The sequence below is a fragment of the Lotus japonicus genome, chromosome 5 (genome assembly GCF_012489685.1).
Source record: "Lotus japonicus ecotype B-129 chromosome 5, LjGifu_v1.2".
Taxonomy (NCBI): Eukaryota; Viridiplantae; Streptophyta; class Magnoliopsida; order Fabales; family Fabaceae; genus Lotus; species Lotus japonicus.
Window position 1 is genome coordinate 54685983 of NC_080045.1, and position 21208 is coordinate 54707190.

Sequence of the window (21208 nt, forward strand, 5' to 3'; positions counted from 1 at the left end):
TACTTGTACGATTTATACTTTTCTTGTGTGGAATAGTTGGCTTGTTTACAAGGAATTAAGCTTCTGTACCCAAATTATATATCATTTCATTTTATTAGAAATATGATTATTCATTTGTCTTTTACTCAATAATACACTCCTAATCATCATTGTAAATTCGTTGGTAAGTTAATAATAAATGTTTACTTAACTATGAAAGTAATACTAAATTTGAAGTTTAGCTTACTAATCTTCAACACCTATAATGGTGGTTTGCATGATTGCATCTCATAAGTTCCACACTAGTTAAATTATAAAAGAACTAGTATAAGATTTAAGAAGGAAAGATTTAATTTTAAAATTTACAATCCTCAGCACCCTGGTGTCAGTTTTAACAAAATTCCCGATCTTCAGAATCAGAATGGCTTATTACATTCTTGCAACAATAATGATGAATGATGAAAGGGAAAGACCCCCCCAATTTTGCAATTTCAGATTGAGTTAACAGTGTCTTCATCACTGCCTTCACTATCACTGCTGCTGCTGCTGCTCCTGCTCCCACTACCGCTGCCGCTTTCACTACTTCCACTTCCACTGCTACTGCTAGAAGTAGATGTTTGCTCATCCTTACCTTCTGCATTTACCTGAGCTCTGAGAGCTTCGGCAGCATTGGTTCCTCTGTCCATCTCATCACCACTATCGACCACGTCGGCAATCTCATCATCAGTTTGAGGAATGTTCATGTCAAATCCAACATTATCTTTTTCTTCAACATTATGGTCATCTTCTGGTGATACAATGCCAAAAAGGTCATCAATATCTATATCTCGATGTTCCTCGACTTCATTATTCGCACCAGGTGAGGTAGCAGCGACAGTGGGTGCCTCAGTTAGATGATCAGCTGACCTCTTAGATCCAGATTTGATGCCTGTCATATAATAAGGACATCAGATTGCTACGAGTTCAATAGATAAGTAACAAAGCCACTGCAAACCATTTGATCAACTGGTGAATGCATCATTTCTGAGAAGAACAGACTCACAACAAAGCACATATCCAGAATCCACCAAAACAGTCTCTTTTTTTTTTGGTTACATACGGAAAATACCAAAACGGTCGTGAAAACTTGTAATCAGCAACAAAAACAATATGAATATCGTAAAGTTGGAAAGCGCACAAAGAATAATTTGGCGCAGGAGTTGATGTAATAAATAACTCCTCACGGATTGAAGCAGATTAACAGACTATTTCCATCAGCATCAAGTAATAAAAATGAAAAACTTAGCATATGAATATCCTCCCAGCCCTGATTGAAGGAAAATGTTGCACAAGGGGAACCATAATGGAAAAGGGAAAAGAACCAAAAGTGGAGCCTAATGCAAAACTCATACTGTGTTAAGGGCAACTCCCATTTCATCTAACTAGACTATCAGGAAATCAATTAATCTAGGAAATCAAAACAATGTTCAGATTTTCAATTTCAGAAACCTTGTAACCATATCATACATACCAGTATTTTCAGGTTCACCAATATCAATGCGTTCCACCTCAACCTGTGCATAATCAATGTAAATATCATTTAAGGTCATTGGGCAAAAAATAGATAAGAAAGGGCGCAAGACATAAGCTATTTACTTTCCTCCCATTATCACAGAAACAACTCACACCAAAAGAAAAAGATATGGACAACACCCAAAAGATTTATCCAAGTATTTATGCTTCATTTAGAAACCCACCTACACTGATCTCAAAAATATTTAAAGGTTTCATGTCCTTCTACAATCCACTTTCTTTCCCTCAATCACAAAAGTCTTTAATTATGTTGATAAAACAAGAAAAATAGCTGAGTATTGAGTAATTCCATGATGTAAATATCCACCTAAAAGTACCTCCATGAAAAAAATAAACAATCAGGTTTACATCACCCCTCTCTAGTAAAATTCTATCTCTATCTAAAAACATGTTAAATATATCATAACGGTATAAAGAGGGTATGCATTATGATATTCACACACAAAGCACCACAACAAAAAGCTTTTCGCTTCCATAAAAACAATAAAAATTCTAATATATGTTGCAAAAATAACCATAATTATAATTGAAAGTCTCCAGCTGCCTACATTTTTTATGATGTAACAGACTCAACTTCTAAACAAACAGTTATGCCATAGATAGTTAGTATGCACTTACTGGCACTGCCTGAAATGAGCTCCTACTGACAGGTGCTGGTTTTATCGCCCTTCCAACAGGGGACGACCGAGGATCCAAAGCTGGTCCAGATGGAGCAGCCACAGCTGCAGCAGCTGTAGATTCACCAGGCATTCGTAGGTGACGCAGTTGCTTTACAGCCCTATGAAGCCGCTCCAATCGAAGAGTTTCACCATCAAAGAACAATACAGCATCATTTTCCTTGTATTCTTCACTATTCCCCTCAAATGTCACCTTGGGTTTTCCTAATTGGTTGTTCTGAAATTCCACAGACACCCTATTCTCTTTGGTCTTGCGTAGCAATCCTGGCTTAGTCTTATCAACTGACGCTGGTTTAAATTCATCTATACATATTTCAAGAGTTCAATTATTAGAAATGAAAATAGGAAAAAAAACAGAATAAAAAATCAATGAAAAAAGCATAGCAAAAATAATTATTGTTAGAGGAACTAAGATTAAACAGATACTGATGAAGCAGACAGAAATATTAGAAAGGTTTAAAGTAACTTACATCGTAGAGTGCAGTATTTGTTAGATGAATCGTTTTTGAAGGAATCTCCTAGACTGAGATTGTACCACCTATCTGACTCAGGAGCAGTCTTGGGCTCTTCTTTAGATTTGTTGGCCATGTTGGGAAAAAAGTTCAGGAACCTGATACAGCCTGTTTGGAATATTTTTTTTATCAAATTTAATAAAAAATAAATGAGTAGATTAACTCAATCAGAAGGACACTTTGTATAGTGTCATTAACCGTCCTATTTCAATCTCTCTAGTCTCTACAAGAGTCCATCTACAACATAATTAAAACTAAAAAAAATATGCCGAATCATAAGGAAAACAATAATAATGGAGTACGTTTTCAAGGGATAAAGGATCATGGAAATTGGAGGTGAAAGAGGCACCAAAAAGCACACACCTCATGTAAGCAACGTGTTAACATTAGAAAAAGAAAACAGAAATACATTTGACTATTTTGCATTTATTTCGCACGCAAAATAACTACTAACTCAAACATAACATTCATAGTTAAAAAGAAAAACTAATATTCGGAATTAGGATGCTTAACTTACAAGCCTAGCAGATAGCTGTCAAAGTCCCAAAGAACAAAAACTAGTAATTCTTTTACTAGGGGGAAATGCAAATTAGTACCTTGAAGTGTGGGTCACATGCGATTTAGTCCCTGATATTTCAAAATATGTATTTCACTCCCTAACGTTTTTATAAACACGCAAAGTACCCATTCCATCAACTTGTCCTTAAAAAGCAAGAAATAAGCTACTGAATAAACAGCATTAAGAGATTAGCAATGGATGTGTTGGCCAATTAGGGACAAGTCCGAGTTGGCCCAAAAGACAAATCATATGTGAATTTACGATCCCATAAGTAAAATTATACATACTATATGTTCTGTAGAACACTAGAACTAGATTCCAATCCTATCAATGATAAATTTTAGATTATAATCCACAAAGACTATTAAGATCTTCACAACCAAAGCATATTCCCATCAGCAAAGAGAATTTCCATCTGCGAGGAGTTGACATTGAGATGGAAGATGACCATCAAAATCAAAATTAATAAATTTTGGGGACCCAATGAAGGTGAAATAGAATGTGCAATTCGTGGTTTTGCTAATTCATGGTTGAAAAACATAACAAATTCCATGATATGAACATATTCCTATTAGAATAAAATCAAAATCAGTAATCAGAAATTGCAGAGAAAGCCCAAAACAGCTCATGATCAAAGCAATTATGAAATTGCATACAAGCAAATACAAGAAATATGAAAAAAGCACAGAAAGGGGGAAAGACGCAATACATACAACGAAAGTAAAGCTTGAGGGTGCGTCGTACTTCTGAGAAGCGATCTGGCGACGGAAGAGACTGAGCTGGATGTGTGGGCAGTTGAACCCTCAAAGGGAGGAGGGTTGTGAAGGTTAGGGTTGCGGTGGTGATGATGAAGGTTGGCAGGAAACGAGTTTGTTCCGGAAGAGAGAGTCTAGAGTGGCGGAAGGAAAAGCGCAATCTATGGCTTTAGGGTCAATTGTGGGGGGAGAGACGACGGAGGAATGAGAGGATTGCCGTGCCGGTGAAGCAATAACACGGCGGTGGCTGGCGGACGTTAAAGGGTCGATCTCGCGAGCACCGCGGTACTATCGGTGAAACGAAAGTACGAAAATAGGTCCTAAGGTGTGGTCGAATCTGACAGTACGCAGAGGAAAAGCAACAAGGATTCGTTTTATTATTATTATTATTTTTTGTATAAGACACATGAGAGTAAAAGATATAAATAATAGAAAAAAATACACTCTTTATATATAGTCAAAAAAAAAAAAAAATTGTGATGTAACCGGTGTTTTAACTCGACTCAATTATCGACTCGGCTGAGGTACTGAATGTTAGGAACCAAATGATAAAACTCAGAGAAATAAGAACAACAAGGAATTAAGAGGGAAGAACTTGTATTAATTAGTAATATGGAATGAAGAATTACAGAGGAGAGGAATGGGGATTCCTCTTCACTGACAAGAGCTAGGCTCCTACAGAATTGCAGCACAATGCAATATGCTCTCTAACAAAATGATCCTAACAGAATACCCTCCCTCTCTCTCCTCACACTCCTTTTGATTACATGAATGATACTCTCTTTCCCCCACGTCACCCCTTGGCTAACTAACTATGAGTCATGCCACCCTTGACTCTTCTAGAATAGACTTTCCAAGCCTTGGGCCCTACTGGCCCATCAGCAATCATGGGCGCATTGCCAAATTGTTGGAGACCCTGGACTCCATCAATGCCCCCTCCATGAACACTTGCCTTGTCCTCAAGGCAAAAAGAAGGAAACTGGCTTTGCATCATCTCAGCATCCTCCCAGGTAGCCTCCTCAGGTTGTTGTCCCTTCCACTGAATGAGAAGTTGCTTGGTGGATTGCCCTTGAAATTGAACTGACCTGGTTGCCAGAACTGCCAAGGGTTCAATAAGGGAACCACTTTCCCCTTCAAGATCAGGGAGTTCTTCTCCTTCCTGGTAATTGCCTACAACCTTCTTCAAAAGTGACACATGGAACACGGGATGCACCTTTGACCCTGGAGGTAATTTGAGTTGGTAAGCCACTGCCCCTACTCTAGCTACCACTGGATAAGGACCATAGTACCTAGCTGCAAGCTTAGCATGAATTCTCGTAACGACGGATTTCTGGCGGTGGGCCCTTAACTTAACAAAGACCCATTCTCCAATGCTAAAGCTTTTGTCACATCTTTTTCTGTCAGCAAACTGTTTCATCCTATCCTGAGCTCTAGTTAGCTGCTGCCTTAGCTGTCTTAAAGCCTCATCTCGCTCTAACAGCTCTTTTTGGACCGCTTCCACCCTGGTGTCACCTTGTATCCAGCGTGTAATAGTAGGGGGAGACCTCCCATAAACCACCTCAAAAGGAGTCATACCCGTAGAAGCATGGAAGCAAGTATTATACCAATACTCTGCCCATGGAATCCAAGTGACCCAAGACTTGGGTTGATCAGCAATGAAACATCTCAAGTATGTTTCCAAACACCTGTTCACCACTTCAGATTGCCCATCAGACTCAGGATGGTAGGCTGTACTCATCTTCAATTTAGTCCCTTGAAGCTTAAACAATTCTTTCCAGAAATTGCTTACAAATATAGGATCTCTGTCACTCACAATGGAAGAGGGCACTCCATGTAACCTAACTATTTCCTTCCCAAATACCTCTGCTATGCTTCTAGCTGTATAAGGGTGCTTGAGAGGAATAAAATGAGCATACTTTGATAGCCTATCTACCACCACTAGAATTGACTCATATCCTTTAGACTTAGGAAGGCCAGTGATGAAATCCATGGACAAATCTTCCCAAATTCGATCAGGAATGGGTAAGGGTTGAAGAAGACCACCCGGAGAGCTTGCAAGGTACTTTTGCCTCTGACACACATCACATTGCTTCACAAAATCCTGTACAGCAGCCTTCATACCTCTCCAATAGACATTAGCAGCCAATCTTCTATAAGTTCTATAGAATCCTGAATGTCCTCCTTGAGGTGTAGCATGAAATTCATTTAGCATAGTCTGAATCAAAGAAGAATGCCTTGGTAGAACCAACCTTCCTTCATACAACAAAATGCCATTGTCATAAGAATATCCCACAAAGCTTTCTTTCTTCTCTTGTACAACCTTTATTATCAATTGCAACTCCTCATCCTGACTCACTTCCTCTTTCAAATCCTTCCCTGCCAACCAATCAACATGAGACCCCATCTGGTGCAAATATTCTCATTCACCCTTAAAAGTGCATCAGCACCTTTGTTTAGTTTCCCTGGCTTGTAGCTAATTTCGAAGTCAAACCCAAGCAACTTGGCTGCCCAATTCTGTTGCTCCATGGTCACCACCTTCTGTTGAAGCAATTCCTTCAAACTTCTTTGGTCAGTGGTCACCTTAAAGTGCCTTCCCAGCAAATACGGTCTCCAGTGCTGAATTGCTAACCCCAAAGCCATCAACTCCTTCTCATATGCAGACTTAGCAAGATTTCTTACCCCTAAGGCCTTGCTGAAATAGGCAATGGGTCGTTTGTCTTGCAGCAAGATTGCTCCTACTCCTACCCCTGAAGCATCACACTCAATAGTGAATTCTTTGGAAAAATCTGGTAAGGCCAGCACAGGTGAAGTAGTGAGTTTCTGTTTTAAAGTGTTAAAAGCCTCCTGAGCCTTGTTATTCCACTCAAACCCATTCTTCTTGGTCAATTCAGTCAAGGGTCTGGCTATTTTGCCATAATCCCTGATGAACTTCCTATAATATCCAGTGAGGCCCAAAAATCCTCTCACCCCTTTGACATTTCTAGGTGTAGGCCAACTAGTGACACTGTCCACCTTGCTGGGATCAACTTCCACCCCTTTATCAGAAATTAAATGTCCCAGATACTCTACTCTCTCCTTGCCAAACAAACACTTTTTTTTATTAGCTACCAAGCCTTGCACTTGTAATATGTCTAAGACCTCTTGCAAATGCTCCAAGTGTGAAGACCAATCCTTGCTGTAAACCAATATGTCATCAAAAAACACCAACACTCTTTTTCTGAGAAGGTTTCTGAAAATCTCATTCATGAGGCTTTGAAAAGTGGATGGGGCATTCATGAGGCCAAATGGCATGACCAAATACTCGTAATGGCCCTCATGTGTCCTGAAGGCAGTCTTGTGTACATCTTCCTCTTTAACTCTTACTTGGTGGTAACCAGATTTAAGGTCTAGCTTGGAGAAATACTTAGCTCCATTAAGTTCATCCAGCAATTCCTCTATGATGGGGATTGGAAATTTGTCAGGTATGGTAGCTTTGTTCAATGCCCTGTAGTCCACACACATTCTCCAGCTTTGGTCCTTCTTCCTCACCAAGATCACAGGACTAGAGAAAGCACTAGTACTATGCCTTATAACTCCACCTTCTAACAACTCTTTAACTTGGCTCTCAATCTCATTTTTTTGGTGGTGAGGGTATCTATAGGGTCTTACATTCACAGGTCCTTCTCCCTCTTTGAGTGTGATAGCATGCTGCTTGTTTCTTTTTGGGGGTAATCCCTTGGGGTCTTGGAAGATCACTGAGTACTTGTCCAGAATTTCCTCCAACTCAGCCTGTTGGTCCCTTGTCACCCCACTATTAACTTGCTCCAGGTCAACTCTTTCTTTACCTAAGTACCCTGCGAATTCAGATCTACTCATCATAGTCTGAAGAGCCACTAGCAGACCATCTTGTTCGTCATGTCCCTGGAATGTGACCCACTTATGCCCTGACCAGAAACTCATTTTCTTTTTTTCCCAGTTGACTATCATGTCTCCCAAGGTCCTGAGCCACTCAATGCCCAACACCATGTCCACATTTCCCAGCTCAAAGAGTTGTGCATCAACACATAAGGGGTGATCCCCAACGACCAACATCAAGCCCTGGCACTTCCCTTGAGTCCTTGCTCGAGACCCATCACCCAAGGTGATCCTCAAAGAAGGTGTGTCCAGGATTTCCTTCCCCAACTTGTGAACCAGTGAAGTGCTAATGAAATTGTGTGTTGCTCCACTGTCTATCAATATCACAATTGGGATTCCTTGGATGAATCCCAATAGTTTGATAGTTTGAGGTTTGTCCCTTGCCATTTGCCCCAACTGAAACAAGCTCATGGATCCCAGCTCACCATCCGACACCTCTTCCTCTTCATTGACTTCGACTGCTAACAGGTTGCCTGCTCCTTCAGAATCTTCTTCATCCTCCATGATCAAAACCCGCAATTGCTTGTCAGGACACTGGTGCATAGGATGGAAAGCTCCTCCGCACTTGAAACACAGACCTTTCTGCCTTCGCTCCATGAGTTCATTGTAAGAGAGGTGGGTAAAGCCTCTATCCTTTGGATTTGGACGCTTTTTCTCTGGTTGGGCTGATTTGTCCCCTCGAGGCCCATTACCTCCGGAACGCGGGTTATTGTAGCCCGATCCATTATTGGCCTCCTTGTTTCCCTTGACAAATACCCAGTCGGAGCCCCGACTGGTTCCTGACCCATGGCCCCGATTGCCTCCAAAGGATGGGCGGGTCGGGCGCGCATGACCCGGTCCATTATCGTCCATCGTCTCCCTCTCTACAGCTCGCGCGATCTGTAAGATCTTCATCCGACTCAAATCCGCCATCGTCACCATGCTCCGGACTCGTCCCCGGATTTCCCCCTTCAATCCATGAAGGAAGTAGCCCAAGAACTGCTTCTCAGGCAGGCGCGGAATCTGCGCTGTCAGGTACTCAGAGGCCGTGATGTATTCTTCCACGGTGCCCCGTTGTCGGAGCTCGGTGAGCTGCTCGTAGATGTCGCCGTCTCCCTGACCTCCGTAACGCTCCAGTAGCGTGCATTTGAGGCGATCCCAAGTCAGATTCTCATCTTCGCTGAGAAGTGAATTGAAAAAATGAATAGTTGGACCTTCCATGCAGAGTTGAGCCAGGCTAGTTCTCACCTCCGATGGAGTGTCTTGGACCCTAAAGTAGACTTCAGCCCTCGAAATCCACCCCGCAGGATCATCGCCATCAAACATAGGAAGTTCCACCTTCTTTGCTGATTGTCGAAACTCAGAAAGCACGTCTCCGGTGAGTCGGATCATGCTTCCCTTTCCCGATCCTGATCTCAGATCCGTTTCCTTCTCAGGGAGTGCGTTGTCGCCAGAGGAATCTCCATCGAGCCTTGCCTTGCCCATGGATTTCTCCAGCATCGCGATGAGCGTCTCCTGGTTACGCTCCATCGACGTCAAAGACGACTTGACTCCAGAAAGCTCTGCTTCCAACGTCGCGATTTTCGCCTCCATCTCTTTGTTCGCTCCTTTGTTCTGTTTCCTGGGTGGCATTCACTGGCTCTTCCTCGATTTGGAATCCGGCAGGTCGGACCAAATTGTTAGGAACCAAATGATAAAACTCAGAGAAATAAGAACAGCAAGGAATTAAGAGGGAAGAACTTGTATTAATTAGTAATATGGAATGAAGAATTACAGAGGAGAGGAATGGGGATTCCTCTTCACTGACAAGAGCTAGGCTCCTACAGAGTTGCAGCACAATGCAATCTGCTCTCTAACAAAATGATCCTAACAGAATACCCTCCCTCTCTCTCCTCACACTCCTTTTGATTACATGAATGATACTCTCTTTCCCCCACGTCACCCCTTGGCTAACTAACTATGAGTCATGCCACCCTTGACTCTTCTAGAATAGACTTTCCAAGCCTTGGGCCCTACTGGCCCATCAGCAATCATGGGCGCATTGCCAGATTGTTGGAGACCCTGGACTCCATCACTGAATTAATGAGTTACTGGTCAGATAAGTGTTTTACAACAGGTTCGTCCATCCCAATGCAGAAACCTGAACAAACAGTTAAAATATCAAACAGATATGCTTAGAAGAAGTATATGGTGTTCATGCCTTCATGGCATGTATAATTGCTGATCAAGATTAAACAAATGACAATATCAAAACAAAATCCAGACCCTTGATAGCAAATAAAAACCTAACAGAAAAATCAAATTGATAACACTACTAATACTACGAACGCGCAAAGCTAAACTTCAAGCAAGCTTCCAATGCTCATTAACACCTACCCCTTCTTCCTCCCTAACCCAACCAATAAAAAGAGCTCCTACCAACAATCACAGTACAATGAGCAAAACCAAATCCCACCTAAGCCAATGAGATACAGATACAGCACACAACCACACAAAAACCAACCCCCAAAATCATCAAGAACACACCACCAAACCAACCCCCAAAATCACGAAAAAAGGGAAGAGAAATTCGAAAACAGAATAAACAAAACAAGAGAACTGTTACCTGTCCCGCTTGAAGAGGAGAACGGCGTGGAGGAGCAGGATTGGAAGAAGGATTCGCGTGGAGAACTGGAGAACGGCGTGGACGGAAGAAGGATTCGCGTGGAGGAGCAGGATTGGAATTTGGAGAACGGCGTGGACTTGAAGAGGATTCTGGAACCTCAAACCTAATTCTATTCTAATAACATATATATACCTAAGGATATATCTGGAATTTCACTTATACAGAGCCGGGTTCGGGTCGGGTTCGGCCAAACCCAAACCCGAAAACAGTTACAGTGATCGGGTAAAACCCGAACCCGAACCCATTTAACTCGGGTTTTCACCCAAGAAATCGGGTCGGGTCGGGTGCCCATGGGTTCGGGCTTCTCTGCCAAGTGATATTTAATTTAGATAAGTTGGTGATTCAAAAGTTCGTGGAATTAGTGGTGGTGAAAAGAAACGCTTATCCATGGCATGTGAACTGCTCGCAAGCCCATCGGTTATATTTGCTGATGAACCCACAACAGGTAAGCATGCACTTTGGAATTTGCTTTGCAGTGGATTTGAAGTTTGCTTACTTTGTAGGATGATGTAACAATAAAAGAACTTTGCGCTGAAGTGTATTCCTGCCTTCCTGGTTTACATTCTAAAATAAGAAAATAGCAATGTCTGAAATTTCAATATGCATGTTTAGCTTCAGATGCTTTCTGACGATTACCACTGATATTAGCGGTATAGGAATTTCAATTTCAACATGCTCCCATGGTGGATATCTGTTAGGAAACCAAAAAAGAATGATCTTATTTCTCGACTGAAAATGAACAGAACAAGGAGAAAGATAAATGTATAAGTGAAGGGGTTTCCTCTTTCTCAACTGAGCTTTGCTTGCTCTCTCAATACAATTCCCTTAATGATCCCCCACCCTTGCTTCCCCCTATTTATATATCTTACTAATCCCTCCTGACTCTATGTTCTAAATTTCTAATTGCCTATATTAACTAACCCCTTACTGTCCCCTTTATTCTTTCAAGCGACTACCATTCTTTCTAAACAGTATCCTCTAATCACTCTGGGGCTGCTAAGATTTCGGGTTGCTTCTTAAAAAGGAAAAGAAGTCTACTTTGTTGCCTTGCTGCTTGTTCAGCATTGGCTTTATCATATTTAAACCCTGTCCTATAGGATTGTACTCATGGTTTAACCTGTTTTGCTGGGCTTCAAGCTAATGAAAGTTCTCGAATCTTGTAATTCTATCTTGGTTTGAGGGATATGATATGTATCTGATGACCTGGGTATGTCTACAATTTTACACAGATGTTATCTTGGTTGCTCACACCATTTTAACCATTTATCAGAAAATAAGTTCAATTTATCATTTAAGGTTCAGATAGTCTGAATTACTTATCAAGTTAATGGAGTATCTGAATAGTAATAACTTCATTTTAAAGTAGGCTAAGTGCAAGAAACCCCATTCAACTTACAAGTGAATTTCAGAAAACTATCTTGTGGTTACAGCTCGTCTTCTCCAACTTATGACTGTTCATATCAACTCCTTACATGGCATCTTTCGTACATGCACAAGGGGTTAGCTTCACATTAAGTTTTCACCCTTTGGTAGGTTTAGGTAGTTGAGTTTTTATGTGTTGAACCACAAGGGCTTTTTATGATGCTGACCTATAGCTAGAGGGAGGTTGTTCCCATTTTGGCTTATAAAATATACAGCGGAATAATGTGCATTGTCCTGTCTGCCTTTGATGATTTTTCTGTTAAGAACTCTTGTTTTCATTTTAATTTTGAGGTTATAATGTGTGAATGGAATTTCCCAGCTAGTAGCTGCTACCAGATGCGGTTATTTTGTACATACATTTATAACATCTTCCTCTCTCCCCCTCCTCCCACTTACTTTGTCATAAAGTTACTTTCAGGACTTGATGCGTTCCAGGCTGAGAAAGTCATGGAAACTCTCCAACAACTTGCACAAGATGGTCATACTGTAATTTGCTCTATACATCAGCCGAGAGGTTCAGTGTATAGTAAATTCGATGACATTGTCTTGCTAACTGAGGGTTCACTTGTTTATGCTGGTCCTGCTCGTGACGAACCATTGACATACTTCTCAAAATTCGGGTAATTGGCTATACCTTATTTATGTCACGCCATCATACATTTTTCACATTGGGAATTCTCTCAGTGTTTTATTATTTAAGAAACTGAGGCTGAGTTAACTTATTTATTAATTGATTCATTTTATTGTAACTAATTATTTATAATAACACGATAACACAGACTTTTCTGTCTATTATTTGAGAATCTTACTTTGAAACATAAACTTTTAGAAAAGCCAATGAATCCAGATTATAAAAGCTTGTCAGAATTTCAAATTTAATCTTTACATTTAATTTATCATTTTATCAACTCTTTAATTAGTTGATATTGATAGCAACATTGTGGTAAGTGATAATCCTTGGAGTAACATCATGCATCTATAGTTATTCCACTTATTTACTTTTTAATCAAACCGTATTACGAATGAAGCTTTTATGCCACATGTCAAAGAATTTTTATAGTAAAGTCATAATTTGAATAGATGCACTTCTAACTCTCTTCACTGTGTTCTAAACTTCATATTTGACTAATACCCAATTTTTACGCAGTTGATAGATATTTCTGTTTTGGCTTCAATTTGAGATGGCAATTGATAAAAAAATTTATGAATTAGTCTTGAATTTTTCATCATTGTTTTTTTTTTTTCAAGTTAAAGGACGATATGTATTCATATTTCATCCGATCAACCAAAAAAGCCTAGTCTCTTTCTTTGTATGGTTTGTTTGTTGTTAAAATCTCAACAGATGTAAGAAATAATGCATTGAAATGATAATCTTGTTTAACTTATATCTATCACTTTTGGACCAGTAGTTCTGAACAATTGGTTGATGATTGTCGATGAAACAGGTACCACTGCCCGGATCATGTAAATCCTGCTGAATTTTTGGCTGATCTTATATCCATAGACTACAGTTCTGCTGACAGTGTCTATTCATCTCGAAAAAGGATTGATGGGCTTGTTGAGTCATTCTCACAAAGACTATCTACAGTAATATATGCAACACCAATTACTATAGATGATATCTCAAAAAGTAGAAAGAAAATCAGCCAGAGGACTGTAGCAAAGAAGAAAGGTGGTTGGTGGAAGCAATTTTGGTTGCTCCTTAAACGAGCATGGATGCAGGTCTTTCCTTTTAATTTCATCTTTTTTTTGTACTCGTCAAATGGCAGGACCTAGATAAATTGCATGATAGGACCTGTATTTAGTTTTCCTTCTTTCCCATGAACACATTTGATGTGCCTTACTTAAAGACTTCGGAACTTGATCAAGTCATCTGGCAAGACATAATCACAAAATTTGCATTATTTCTTGCTTTTATGTTGTGAAGTTAAATTATTTATTTTCTCAATTGTGAATTACACGGCAGAGAGAAGTATATATAATACGCGTCATTAATATAAGATCCTTAGTTTCTCTAATTACGGTAATTATAAAATAATACACAACACATAATCAGCCCATACTTATCCTATTTTCATTTTTCTAACAAACCATATGACCTATATATTTTCTAGTTTTGGAGCATAAAAAAGGATAATTTATTTCTTGCACACAGGGTAAGGAGAATGGAATTTATTTCTCATCTATTTGACTCATAGTTCTCTGGATGACTAGGCTTCACGTGATGCTCCTACCAACAAAGTTCGGGCAAGGATGTCAATTGCATCAGCAATTATTTTTGGGTCAGTTTTCTGGAGGATGGGAAAATCTCAGACTTCAATACAAGACAGAATGGGATTGCTTCAGGTTTGCGATGTTCTTGATTCCTGCATGCTTGTTTTTCATATTGACCTGCTGCTAACATGCATTGGAGAACCACTTTGATTTTTGGCAAGACACATGATTTGCTTATTAACCTAAAGTAAAACTTAATATTATGATAACCACCAACTAATTGGGCTTGGCTAGTGTTATATTAAATCTAGTACACTTGACTTGACTACATGAGCTCCATCTTTTATTTAATTATGCTGACGAATGCTTTGAAATGCTTTGAAGTTTAAACTCAAATCTTGTTTTGTTATTAAAATGAAAGTCTCACTTGGCTAAGTTTGCTTTCTTGAATTACATGGACTGTACTCAGGTTGCTGCAATTAACACAGCTATGGCCGCTCTCACAAAGACTACTGGTGTGTTTCCGAAGGAACGGGCAATTGTTGATAGAGAACGTGCTAAAGGCTCCTATTCCTTGGGTCCTTATCTGTTTTCAAAACTGTTGGCCGAGGCTCCCATTGGAGCAGCATTTCCATTAATGTTTGGTGCTGTTCTGTACCCTATGGCGCGCCTTCATCCTACATTGATGAGGTCAGTTTCCTATCTTGGCCCCTAGGAGCTTTAGTTTCAATCATATTTCAATTTCTTTTCATTTTATTTTGCTCTTTTTTGTCAGTAGATCAAAATCTTATGTAATGCTTCATACAATGAAAATGGCCATGAAATGTGCATGATTTTCTATTTTCCTCATAATCCATAAATGCCTTTATTTTATTTTCAAAGATTATTTATATTGGCAAATCCCAATGGCCACAGGGGTATACATATCCATAGCCATAGGTGATGAATCATGAATGAATGTTCTGTAGAAAAAGAAATAATAAACTAAATATTTTTTGTTTTTCTCTTGATCTGTTTTGCCTCCATTCTAAAAACAAGAAAAAGTGAAATGGAAAGTGGGAAAAAGTTCATTCCCCATGTTATTATCTTGTCACTCCTTACTTTCTACCTTTGCTCTTGAGATCTTCTATTTAATTCTTTCAATCTCATATTATAACTAATTAGTTTTAAATTGTAGATTTGGAAAATTCTGTGGAATTGTCACTATGGAATCTTTTGCGGCATCTGCGATGGGTCTTACTGTTGGAGCTATGGTTCCAACTACTGAAGCAGCTATGGCAGTAGGCCCCTCTCTTATGACTGTTTTTATTGTTTTTGGAGGCTACTATGTTAATCCTGAGAATACCCCAATCATCTTCCGCTGGATTCCTAGTGTTTCTCTGATTAGATGGTAAGCACAATTCTGATTTGAGTAAGAGTTGTTAACTTCAACTGTATAGGTCAAACAGAAGTTTAGTTGAGCTAAACATCCATGTAAAGTTTGATATATGTTTCTCTTGCTCTGATACTAATGACTACCATATTGATTTATGCATTCTTTCAGGGCCTTTCAGGGACTTTGCATTAATGAATTTAGAGGTCTTCAATTTGATCATCAGCATTCATTTGATGTTCAAACAGGAGAACAGGTGAGGGGAGAGAGACAAATATTCTACCTCAATTTAGAACTATTGTCAAGTTCAATAGAATTGAATAAAAACAACATATCTTATGACTAGTGCACTCCAAAACCAAAGGGAAATTTTATCTTTTCTTTTTCTAATATAAAAACGCTTACAAAGGGAAGAACCAAGCCAGAAAACATGATTGCTTTTGGGTATGATAAGGATGTATAAATGAGGGAGGAAAAAACAACTAACCCTATTAGCTGGCCTGATTGAATAGACTAATCACCATCAGTTTTTACCGAAATGGTTTTGTTCCTTGAGCAGTAATGGTTTCTAACTCCTTCATATAAGCGCTAAATTTAGAACATTAACATGGACTAATAATTTGCCATTGTTCAACCATTTCTTTAAGTTGAAATTGTGATACTGTCATAGTTTATTGGATATCTATTTAAGTAGAAGAGATAGTAATTAAACATAATACCTATCTGGTTTTCTACTGTCACATACGTGGAAAAAGTAGTAGTTTATCTGCATGTGGTTTCTTGAATGCTGATGTGTTTCCCTTTCTTATCCCCTTCCCTCATTCACAGGCACTCGAGCGAATTTCCTTTGGAAAAAGTAGGATTATGGATACGGTGGTAGCACAAAATAGAATACTGTTGTTTTGGTATTGCACCACCTACCTTCTCCTGGAGAAAAATAAGCCCAAATACCAGCAACTTGAAACACCCCCTCTTGACCATGAAAGACCACATTTAGAACTGGAGGAGTTCGATTCTGAACAACCTGACCAGACACCTGAAGCTCCACCCGTTAACCAAGTTGATTCCAATCAGCCCCTTGAGTCACCTGATGTAGATCCTGTTGGCCCTTTTATGCTAGAAGGTTTGTAATCAGCTGGGCATTACTCCTGTTCTTCTCAGACATTCATCTATTTATTGATTTATCTGATACAGGTGCTAAGTAGATATCTTTGCAAAGGATCATCTGCAATTACTGAGACAGTAAGCCGTTTCCTATAGAACAGGACCACAATCACGATGTCATTATTCGACATCCAAAACATCAGCTTGTACTTGTCACTAATAAAAAACAGTGACTGGATAATTTTAGGCTGTATCATGGACATGGTGGTTCATTTGATTATAGCAGCTATTTTCATGCGGAAATCATCCTCATTCTTGATTGCTTTTTCCTTGAGATGACTCATCCCCTAATTGTATGTTCATGGCTCTATTTTTTGGCCTCATGGTTTTAACTTGTCACCATTAACTTGGGTTGGTTTTTCTTTTTTAATTTTGCATTTTAGTCTCTACATTTATCAGTCACGGCAATTTGTTCATACTGTAACTTCTAATTAGTTTTTTTAAAAAAACTTCTAATTCAATTTCTGTTTAATAATGATGTCATGTTCAAATAATTCAAGGCTAGGCTCAATATTTGACGCATCGACATTTAATTTTTTAGTGTCTCAGTTATGTTGGCTTTGCCATGTCATCTTATTATATATATATTCTTTAGGTGCATAAAACGTGTAGGATTGAGGAAGATGACACCTACCCATCAAACGGAATGACACCTACCCATAAAGTGGGATAATTTTTCGGGTGTCAATGTGAAGTGTAAATATTTTCCTCTTTCTAAATGATTCATATTAACTCGTGTTAGCACAATTATATAGTAGCATTATAGTGATAATATCAGATGATTGGATAACAAACAAATCCACCTTGGTATCGTGAGAAAGACAAGGAAGGTTCTTGGCGTAAGAAACAACCACATTAATAGACAAACACGCTAACGTATATGGTGTGTCGTAACAATTTCAAAGCCCAACTTCCACTCCACCGTCCTTTAATTTCCTTAACATGCAATCCTCAGCACACGCCAATATTCCTTTGTATATAAACATTGATCATCACCATCAAACACATACAACAAAACCTTTCCATCCCAAGTTACACATTCATAGCTAATTATCTACTGCAGCCCCTCATCGCTTTGAAGCTTATTCAACTCCAAGACAATGCAAGCAATCTCCCTTAGCTCCCTTGTACTACTACCAGGCCCTCGTTCAGGCAACTCGTTGCGCCGAAGAACACCCTTTGTATCTGCAGCATCGAAAGGAGACGCTTACGGCCACCACCATCACTATGGCGGCAAGTTAGTGGATGAGAACATGATCATTCTTAGAATGAGAATCCGTGAGATTGAGATGGTGGACATGAAGACTAATGCTCCTTCTGATTGGACTGAATGGGAGAAGAACTATCTTGAGAATTATGGTTCGGATGTTTGTGAAGCAGTTGGAATGTTGCAGAGGTTGTTGATGAACATGAGACCTGGTTTAGCGGTGGGCATGCTGGCTCTGGTTATGATGAGCATGACCATGTCAATGTCGATGCTTGTGTTTCATCTGGTGGAGTTGGCTAAGGGAATTACATCATCATATAATTTCTGAAGGCCAAATTTGAAAAATTAGATTTTAGTACACATTTTGTCTGGTGCTATGAATTACCCTGTTAAAAAGTTTCATTTACAAGTTGAGCGTAAATATAACAAAAAGCTCATCATCTTATGTAGTATTTTTTTCCTTATTAAATAACATTATATGGAATTGAAAGTAATGTCATTTTCCCAAAATTTGAGATTAGAGCCTACTTTAAAAGTGAACAGATGTTAGTTAGCACACACTTTAACATAAGAAGTGATTTTTTTATTAACTAGGTTGAATGTGTTTTCACATTAATTCAATTAATATCCAAAGATACACTTGGAATTTGGATTATGTTTAACTATATCCTAAAGCTAGCTTGTGAAAACTACTCCATCCTATAAACTACTACTCCCTCCGTTCCCATATATAAGTCACATTTTGAGAAAAAAAAAATTTCCAAAATATAAGTCACTTTTTAGATATCTAGAAAGCATTAAATTCAGTTTTCCAAATTTACCCTTATATATACTCCTGCTTATCATTCCCCATGCCACTATCATTTACCACTAAATTTAATTACTCCATAAACTAATCCAAATTTTCACAACATTTTGACTTGGTGACCGAGACAATTAATTGGCACAAGAAAAGTTAGAAAAAATTGATGAATTGAGGTGTTGTTGCTCTCAATATAAGTCTAACAAATTCATATCTATTTCCATTTGGAGTAAACTGTTTGGAGCCCACATTAACATTAGAGTATCAATATATAAGCTGAAACTGTTTTGGTTCCCAAAAAACAAATTTGGTGGGAAAAATTTTAGTGTGAAAATTTTAGTGAAAAGGCTTGGAAGGAACTGTTTTGGTTCCAAAAAAACAAAATTGATGGGAAAATTTTTAGTATAAAAATTTCATTTCAAAGCTTGGATGAAAATTTTGGTGTTGGAGGGAGTTTTATTTCACATGATAAATTCATATCTGATTTTACGCCTAGCCTACTCAAACTTAAGTTGGAGGGAGTAATGTACAATTAAAACAATATTGAATGACTCATTGTTATATGGAGTAGTACAACTTTAGAGATAGTGGGATATTAATACAATTTTCAGATAAAGAGAAGAATTAATTGGATTGCTAAACTTTTAAATGGGGGCAGTTTAGGAAAATTAATTAGAAATTTTACAAATTTATTGCTTTCTAACTAGATTTTAACTACTTTCTTAATCTAAGATAATTAGTTAATTGTGACTTATATATGGGAACGGAGGGAGTAAAACGTTAATTTATTATATATCTCTAATTAACAACGTGAAACCTAAGCTTCCTCATGCTCATATTGTGTTTGTTTGAACATGATTTGGGTAAGAGATATGGGGAAGAGAGATTTTGGTGCGAAAAAGTTTATCCACCTCGTTTGGTTTGCCTAGGATCAACCAAAGAGAAGTTTTCTTTGCGAAGGTAGGCCCAATTACTTTTTCTTGTCTTCAAAAGAAAAAAGTGTTCAAAAGAAAAAAAGAAAAAAGTGTTCGTCCATGCTTGTTTTTTCCTTTCACGTCCTTATTAGTAGTTGTCACATTAATTGGATGAAAATGTCACTTGATTAAAATAACTTTGTCTTGACAAAAATATTTTAAACTTGAAAAATATGAAATACATGCAAAACAATACAAATTTTGAGATCTTGTTTAGCAAGTGTTCATCACTCAACAAATGTTTTTTTATACGCACTACTCAGGAATCAAACTCTGGATTAGATACTTAAAAAACACAATTACCATTATACTATATCTTATTGGTAAAATTTGTTCTTGAATTAAACTCTCCACACTAGATATTTGATAGTATTCTAGATTGTTGAGTTTGCGGGATAAGAAGTATAAGACCATTCTTTGGTGCCAAAAAAAAGTATGCACATTCTTGAGTTTACAGAGAAGGTCAATTTTTTTCTAGATTGGTGGAAATATGCATGGCTGAATATATTGTAGGCAGAATAAGTTGATTTCTTCCCCAAAATTGGGTTCAATGACAATTGACAACTAGCTAGAACTAGAAGCCTAACCTCAATTAGGCAAAATAATATGATTGATTAGGTTGACCCAGTCCATGATCTTATGGAATCACACATTTGCCGTATGGAACCCTATTTTCCCTTCATTTTCTAACTTCACGACATGCAGTTCTAGTCCTAGACTATTAGTCCAATAGTTTTTTTTGTCTAAATTTCTTCATATGTCTTTGGTTTTTTTTTCCCTCTGTATATATAAATTACGATTTTCAGGAGATCAACATTATTGAAATGTGATTTCTCAATCATAGATGATCCCAATCTTTTCAGTGACGTACGTACTGACGTGTTTTTTTTTTTTGAAATAGTACTGACGTGTTTAAAAGGTTTTTATCATGATTTCTCAATAAGGACATATGTAGAAGTATCTACATAATGTTTAATTTTTAATACAATTAATATATGAATAGAAAAACTGCACTTTATTTGAGCTAAAAACAGCGAAAAACTTCTAGATCAGTTGCTTTAACGTGTTTTTTGTTTCTCAGTATATAGTTATTTTAATTCTGGAAACTATAGGGGTTGATTACTTTACACATTGGGCTGAGTTTAGCTTGCTAAGCGCAATTAATTTGCTAACATTACTAATAACTAACAACTAACATTTGATTTATAGAAAAAATCATACTTCCTTCCTGTTTGATAACTGTTTCCAAAACAGTTTTCAGTTTTTAAAAACTGAAAACTTGTTTGGTAAGACCTATTTTCAAAAACAGTTCTCATTTTCAGTTTTTAAAACTAAAAAACCAAAACAGGTAAAATATGTTTTCAGTTTCAGTTTTTAGTTTTCAGGTATCAGTTTTCTAAATGTTCGAAAACATGTCATTCAAACTGTTTTCTTTTTCTGAAAACTGTTTTTAAGAATTGT

At 38.1% G+C, this 21208-nt stretch overlaps 3 protein-coding genes across 4 annotated transcripts; 2 read left to right on the forward strand and 1 right to left on the reverse strand.

Annotated features, from left to right (window-relative positions):
• Nucleotides 1-270: 270 nt before the first annotated feature.
• LOC130718807 (uncharacterized) lies at nucleotides 271-4414 on the reverse strand. 2 transcript variants are annotated; one of them, XM_057569432.1, is made up of 5 exons: nucleotides 4044-4414; nucleotides 2699-2848; nucleotides 2170-2531; nucleotides 1490-1532; nucleotides 271-907 (listed from the first exon to the last, which is right to left on the reverse strand). In XM_057569432.1, exons 2-5 carry the CDS (start codon nucleotides 2814-2816, stop codon nucleotides 471-473), a joined length of 960 nt encoding a protein of 319 aa, XP_057425415.1. In that variant the 5' UTR covers nucleotides 2817-2848; nucleotides 4044-4414; the 3' UTR covers nucleotides 271-470. The 2 variants fall into 2 exon arrangements, with proteins under 2 accessions (XP_057425415.1, XP_057425414.1); XM_057569431.1 differs by having other exon boundaries at nucleotides 4013-4414.
• Nucleotides 4415-10906: 6492 nt separating this feature from the next.
• Nucleotides 10907-17103, forward strand: LOC130719045 (ABC transporter G family member 7-like). Its single transcript, XM_057569695.1, has 9 exons — nucleotides 10907-11037; nucleotides 12433-12634; nucleotides 13460-13736; nucleotides 14229-14360; nucleotides 14698-14918; nucleotides 15406-15618; nucleotides 15772-15856; nucleotides 16429-16723; nucleotides 16795-17103. The coding sequence occupies exons 1-9, from the start codon at nucleotides 10980-10982 to the stop codon at nucleotides 16803-16805; spliced, it is 1494 nt and encodes a 497-aa protein (XP_057425678.1). The 5' UTR covers nucleotides 10907-10979; the 3' UTR covers nucleotides 16806-17103.
• Nucleotides 17104-17681: 578 nt separating this feature from the next.
• LOC130718751 (uncharacterized) lies at nucleotides 17682-18403 on the forward strand. The gene has a single exon (XM_057569379.1). It carries the CDS (start codon nucleotides 17865-17867, stop codon nucleotides 18297-18299), a length of 435 nt encoding a protein of 144 aa, XP_057425362.1. The 5' UTR covers nucleotides 17682-17864; the 3' UTR covers nucleotides 18300-18403.
• The last annotated feature ends 2805 nt before the right edge of the window (nucleotides 18404-21208 follow it).